The 6,669-nt window shown below is 48.5% G+C and overlaps 1 protein-coding gene across 1 annotated transcript; it reads right to left on the bottom strand.

Moving 5' to 3' along the window:
- Window positions 1–3,252: 3,252 nt before the first annotated feature.
- On the bottom strand, window positions 3,253–5,539 carry LOC135983082 (uncharacterized). Its single transcript, XM_065592527.1, has 2 exons — window positions 4,817–5,539; window positions 3,253–3,822 (listed from the first exon to the last, which is right to left on the bottom strand). Exons 1-2 carry the CDS (start codon window positions 5,391–5,393, stop codon window positions 3,347–3,349), a joined length of 1,053 nt encoding a protein of 350 aa, XP_065448599.1. The 5' UTR covers window positions 5,394–5,539; the 3' UTR covers window positions 3,253–3,346.
- Window positions 5,540–6,669: the final 1,130 nt, after the last annotated feature.

Genomic DNA, 6,669 nt, shown 5'->3' with positions numbered 1-6,669 from the left:
AGAAATGATACATGCATACCAATTGGATAATCACATTCAGTAAAACATAACATATCATTGGAAAGGTTACATGAGCCATCTTGCATAACGTATATCTTAGTTATGCCGTACTCATATACTCATATTTCTATGAAGAATATGGGGTGTAACATCACAGTGTTGGTTTGAGATAAGTAAGCACTGACATGATACTGAGGTGTCACTGGTATATGCTTCATGAACAGGTGAAAAAGTGATTCTGCACTTTTTGATAAGCTTTCTGTTTAATTTTGTGAGTTTTCTCCAATGATAGCTTTAGAACTGTTGTAGCAGGTGTTTACAGGTGAAAGACCAAGATTATGGGGGAAATGAAAGGCATGTATGGAAATGGCCCAACAGTGCTGATAAGGAACACTTACATGGTGAGAATTGTAGGTATTAAGTCCTTGATCCAGCAAAGCCCATCAACTGAAGATTAAGTGCTATATGGTGTGCAGTCCATGTGCTGGCAAACTCTTTGGACACCCTTTATTTGAATGGGAGTGCAGGATCAGAGTCTATGTGATTGTTTGACAGTACAGGTATATTGTGAAATGTGGAACCTTGCACAGGCATATTTTTGGAAAAATTTCCATTGGGGAATCTATCCGTTTTTTACATAATATAAAAACTCTTTTAAGCCTGAAAGTGGTAAGGAATATAGCTTCTCATTTTCCCTTGACAAATAAAGACTCAAATATTTTACATAGGGCCCTTTACTTAGGCAAAACTTGCATTGCATTCAATGAGAGTTTTGCCTGCAGATCAACTGCAGAAGATACAAAAACACAATGTTCACGTAAGCTATATCACCTAACATTTTCCCCAGGTAAATTCTCCTTTTCAGCATTATTGTGCAATCTATTGCTAAGGGGAAAAGGAACATATTTTGTTCTATTAATTAAAGAACGTGATGTGTTGAGACTGAGGAGAATTACTAAGGCCTTGTCTACACTACGAGAGTAGTTCGATTTTACTTGCATCGAATTTTTGTAATCGATATTGCAAAGTCGAACGTGTGTGTCCACACTAAGGACAGTAATTCGGCTTTGTGCGTCCACACTAACGGTGAAAGCGTCGACATTCGAAGCGGTGCACTGTGGTCAGCTATCCCACAGTTCCCGCAGTCCCCTCTGCCCATTGGAATTCTGGGTGTAGCCGGCAATGCCTTCTGGGTAACAAAATGAGTCGAGGGTGCTTTTGGGAAACTGTCGTCATCCGTCCATCACTCCCGCCCTCCCTCCCTGAAAGCGCCGGCGGGAAAACAGTTCGCGCGCTTTTCCAGTCATTGACAGCGCGGACGCCACTGTACTCCGAGCATGGAGCCCGCTGCGACCATCGCTGCAGTTGTGGCCGCTCTCAACGTCTCGCAGCTTATCATAAAGGTTTCCCTGAGGCAGATGCAGAAAAGTCAGGCGAGGAGGCTACGGCACCGCGGTGATGTCCTGAAGTCTGAGAGTAGCACAGACCTGTCAGAAAGCAGGCGACCCAGCGCCGAGGACATCACAGTGGCAATGGGTCATGTTGATGCCGTGGAACGGCGATTCTGGGCACGGGAAACAAGCACTGAGTGGTGGGACCGCATAGTGCTGCAGGTCTGGGATGAATCCCAGTGGCTGCGAAACTTTCGCATGCGGAAGGGAACTTTCCTGGAACTTTGTGAGTTGCTGTCCCCTGCCCTGAAGCGCAGTGACACCCGGTTGCGAGCTGCACTGAGTGTACAGAAGCGAGTGGCCATAGCCCTCTGGAAGCTTGCAACGCCAGACAGCTACCGGTCAGTCGCGAACCAGTTTGGGGTGGGCAAATCTACCGTGGGGGTTGTTGTGATGCAAGTAGCGAAGGCAATCGTTGATGTACTGCTGCCAAAGGTAGTGACCCTGGGAAACGTGGAGGCGATCATAGATGGTTTCGCAGCGATGGGATTCCCAAACTGCGGTGGGGCCATAGATGGAACTCACATCCCTATCCTGGCACCGGACCACCAGGCCACCCAGTACATTAACCGAAAGGGCTACTTTTCCATGGTGCTGCAAGCACTGGTGGACCACAGGGGACGTTTTACCAACATCTACGTGGGATGGCCGGGCAAGGTTCATGACGCTCGTGTTTTCAGGAACTCTGGTCTGTTTAGACGGCTGCAACAAGGTATTTACTTCCCGGACCACAAAATAACTGTTGGGGATGTGGAGATGCCTATAGTCATCCTCGGGGACCCAGCCTACCCGCTAATGCCCTGGCTCATGAAGCCCTATACTGGCGCCCTGGACACTGAAAAAGAACTCTTCAACTACCGGCTGAGCAAGTGCAGAATGGTGGTGGAGTGTGCTTTTGGCCGTCTCAAGGGGAGATGGAGAAGCTTACTGACTCGCTGTGATCTCAGCGAAACCAATATCCCCATTGTTATAGCAGCTTGCTGTGTGCTCCACAACCTTTATGGCGGGGTGGGAGGTTGAGGAAAATAGCCTGGCTGGTGATTACTCACAGCCAGACAGCCGGGCGATTAGAAGAGACCAGAGGGAAGCGCTGTGCATCCGGGAGGCTTTGAAAGCAAAGTTCCTGAGTGAGCAGGGTAACCTGTGACTTTATAGTTTGTGTACTGAGAAGCTAAACCTGCCCCCGTTTCTTTACCCAGGTAATGTTGACTATCCTATCCAGTTACATACCCCCTTCACCCCCCCTCAACACACGTGTCGAAATAAAAATAGTTCTACTTTGTTAAAGCACACCGTTTTCTTTAATACTGTTTTCGCGGGAATTTTTTAAAACTGGGACGCAGACTGTGGTGCGGAGCGGGTGCAGTGTTGTGACGCGAATGCAGCTTCTAAACTCAAGGATTGACAGGCTCCGCTGCGGTGGGATGCTTGTTTCAACGGAGCCTGTCAACCCTCCTGATCGGGACTGTGTGTATGCGGGGTCTATTTGACTTTGTGGCAGGGGGAGGACGGTTACAGATCCCATGCTGTGTGGCTCTGTGATCCTGCCTAAGGACCGGCGCTTAAGATCTGTAACTGCCCTCCCCCGCCACAAAGTCACAGAGCAACCCCCCCCCCGCAACATTACATCAAAACAACCTCCCAGACTAACCGGGGTAACTAGTCACTGCATCACTGCACTGTGTATGTGCCCTGCTGCTGTGCCTGCCCCCGACTATGTACCCTGCCAAAGGAGACTGTCCTGTCCAATTACCAACCCCCTTTCCCCTCCTCCTCCAAAAGAACATGATTGAAACAGTAGTTAACAGAAACGAATTTTTTATTATCAACTACACATGGCATTGGGAGGTGAAACTTGGACGTGGGCTTCTGTCAGGCGGGAAGGAAAGAACTTTTCAAATTTTGGGAAATGAGAGCCTTCTGCTACTAGAGCTCTCTGCAGGGGTGGAGTGAGACTTAGCAGGGACTCTGCCGCCTCTCCTTCTTTGCACTTTGGGTGAGGTGGGTATGGGACTTGGTGGCGGGGGAGGGCGGTTAGAGATGGACTGCAGCGGGGCTCTGTCCTCCTGCCTCCGTTCCTGCAGAACATCCACAAGGCGCCGGAGCGTGTCCGTTTGCTCCCTCAGTAGTCCAAGCAGCGTTTGAGTCGCCTGCTGGTCTTCCTGCCGCCACCTCTCCTCCCGATCCATGTTGGCTTGGTGCATTCGGGTCAAGTTCTCCCGCCACTGGGTCTGCTGTGATGCCTGGGCTTGGGAACAGGCCATAAGCTCAGAGAACATGTCCTCCCGTGTCCTCTTCTTCCTACGCCTAATCCGCGCTAGCCTCTGGGAGTGTGATTCCAGGCTAGGTTGTGAGACAGTCGCAGACGGGGCTGTGGAAATGGGAAAAAGGGAGTGAATTCCTAAGAAAGATAAATGTAGTTGTGAACAAAGAACATAGTCTTTCTCTGTGAACAAGACCATGCACAGCACCTTTCACATGCGCACTCAGCACAAGGTCGAATTCTCGGCCTTCGCATTCAGTGCCTGGGGTCTTGAACAGCACATTTGAGAAGCGAGGCAGCACAACGGAATTTCTGTTGCAGGCAGACATGGTAAGCCGTACACTTGTGGCAGTTTAAAACTTTTATATTACCACTGGCCTCATTTCACATTTAAATCAATGTCAGTCCCTGCTGCCAGCAATCCGGCAAGCGGGAACTCTGCCCCTGTCCCACCCCCTCGCGGCTGTCCCCGGGAACGATCCCTTTCGGCTGCCCCTCTCCCGCCTCCACCGCGTGGCTGCAAACCAGCGGTTACAGTTCTGTAAAGGAACGGGAAAGCAGTCCCAACACTAACATTCCCCTACCTAATTAAAAGCAGGTCACCATGGCCGACATCACCCTGATGAGGATCTCCGAGAGCGACAAAGAGAGAATGCTCCGGGAAAGCCTCCAAAGACCAGGGCCGTATGCCGCCCTGCTGTGCAGAGCAATGATCCCCGAGTACTTGATAATCTCGTGGCGCGGCAACGTGTCGTACTTCGGAGGACCCAATAAGGCCGCTCTCCCCAAGAACCTCATGCAACGGCTTTCAAGTTACCTCCAGGAGAGCTTCATCGAGATGTCCCAGGAGGATTACTGCTCTATCCCCGGACACATAGACCGCATTTTACTGTAGCTGCAGTAGCAGGGAATAAACAGTAGAGCGGCTTGTGCAGGACAATCACTGAAAACCGGACATTGCTAGATTTCTTTTCAAAACTTGCACTGCCCCTTACTAAACCGTTAAGCGCCTAGGGCACACTAATCATGAACAACCCATTCTTTTAATTGTTAATATTCCTGTTTTGTTAAAAATAAATGTTTAGATGTTTACAACACTTACTGGCTGATCCTTCACCAGATTCTGTGTCCGGGGTAACGGCTGGGGACGCTTCGTAGGGGATCTCTGTAAGGGTGATGAAGAGATCCTGGCTGTCGGGGAAATCAGCGTTGTGAGAGCTGCCGACTGCCTCGCCCTCCTCATCTCCTTCCTCATCTTCCCCGTCCCCTAACATGTCCGAGGAACCGGCCGTGGACAGTATCCCATCCTCAGAGTCCACGGTCACTGGTGGGGTAGTGGTGGCGGCCGCACCGAGGATGGAATGCAGTGCCTCGTAGAAACGGGATGTCTGGGGATGGGATCCGGAGCGTCCGTTTGCCTCTTTGGTCTTCTGGTAGCCTTGTCTCAGCTCCTTGATTTTCACGCGGCACTGCGTTGCATCCCGGCTGTATCCTCTCTCTGCCATGTCTTTAGAGATCTTCTCGTAGATCTTTGCATTCCTTCTTTTGGATCGCAGCTCGGAAAGCACGGACTCATCGCCCCACACAGCGATGAGATCCAAGACTTCACGATCAGTCCATGCTGGGGCTCTCTTTCTATTCACAGACTGCACGGCCATCACTGCTGGAGAGCTCTGCATCGTTGCCAGTGCTGCTGTGCTCGCCACGATGTCCAGACAGGAAATGAGATTCAAACTGGCCAGACAGGAAAAGGAATTCAAATTCAAATTTTCCCGGGGCTTTTCCTGTGTGGCTGGTCAGAGCATCCGAGCTCGCACTGCTGTCCAGAGCGTCAACAGAGTGGTGCACTGTGGGATAGCTCCCGGAGCTATTAGCGTCGATTTCCATCCACACCTAGCCTAATTCGACATGGCCATGTCGAATTTAGCGCTACTCCCCTCGTCGGGGAGGAGTACAGAAGTCGAATTAAAGAGACCTCTATGTCGAACTAAATAGCATCGCAGTGTGGATGGGTGCAGGGTTAATTCGATGTAACGGCGCTAACTTCGACATAAACGCCTAGTGTAGACCAGGCCTAAGAGTGGGGGAGAGGCATGGAACTAGGAAAAACTACGATAATTTCTCTTCTTTCTTTGTTTCCTTCCACATGTAATTTTCTATTTAGAATTGAGTGGATTAAGCAATTCAAAAAAAGAGATTATAGCAAAATAATTTTTAAAAATTAACTATTTCCTCTTTGGGCAGACAACACACTAGCAAAGCTTTTTAAAATTTAATTGAATTTAATTTGAAGGCATTAGTAGTGATTTGCCAAAAGGTATCAAGTTAGATCAATTTTTAAAATTTCCTAAGGCAGCATGTCCATAGATATCACTAATATGAACAACCTAGGTACAGGATATTTCTTCTTCTAGTCCTGTCACATGGGATGGCAGGAAGATTACTTACTGTACAATGTACTTACACAATGGGAGATTGCACAAAGAGGAGGTTTATTTGTTTAATCACCCCAGTTTGTCCTACCTTCTAAATGTATAGGCAATATTGTGGCAGTAGTAGTATGAGACCAACGCCCTTGCCATAAGCTAACTAGGGAAATATGGTCTAGATAAAATTACTATGAGGTGGGTGCACAACTATTTGAATGACTGTATTCAAAGACTATTTATCAATGATACACTGTCAAACTGGGAGGGCAACCTGGAGAATTGGTCTGAATTCAATAAGATGAAATGTAATAAAGAAGTGCAAAGTACTTCATTTAGGAAGGAAAAATCAAATGCACAACTACAAAATGGGGAATAACCGACTAGGCAGTAGTACTGCTGAAAAGGACCTGGGGGTTATAGTGGATCACAAATTGAATGAGTCAACGATGTGATGCAGTTGCAAAAAGGCTAATACTCTAGGGTGCATTTAACGGTAGTGTTGTATGTAAAACAAGGGAGGTAATTG

This window comes from Chrysemys picta, chromosome 4 (assembly GCF_011386835.1).
Source record: "Chrysemys picta bellii isolate R12L10 chromosome 4, ASM1138683v2, whole genome shotgun sequence".
NCBI classification, from domain to species: Eukaryota; Metazoa; Chordata; order Testudines; family Emydidae; genus Chrysemys; species Chrysemys picta.
Note: the sequence above shows the minus strand (reverse complement) of the source record. Positions and strands in the feature narration are given on the sequence as shown.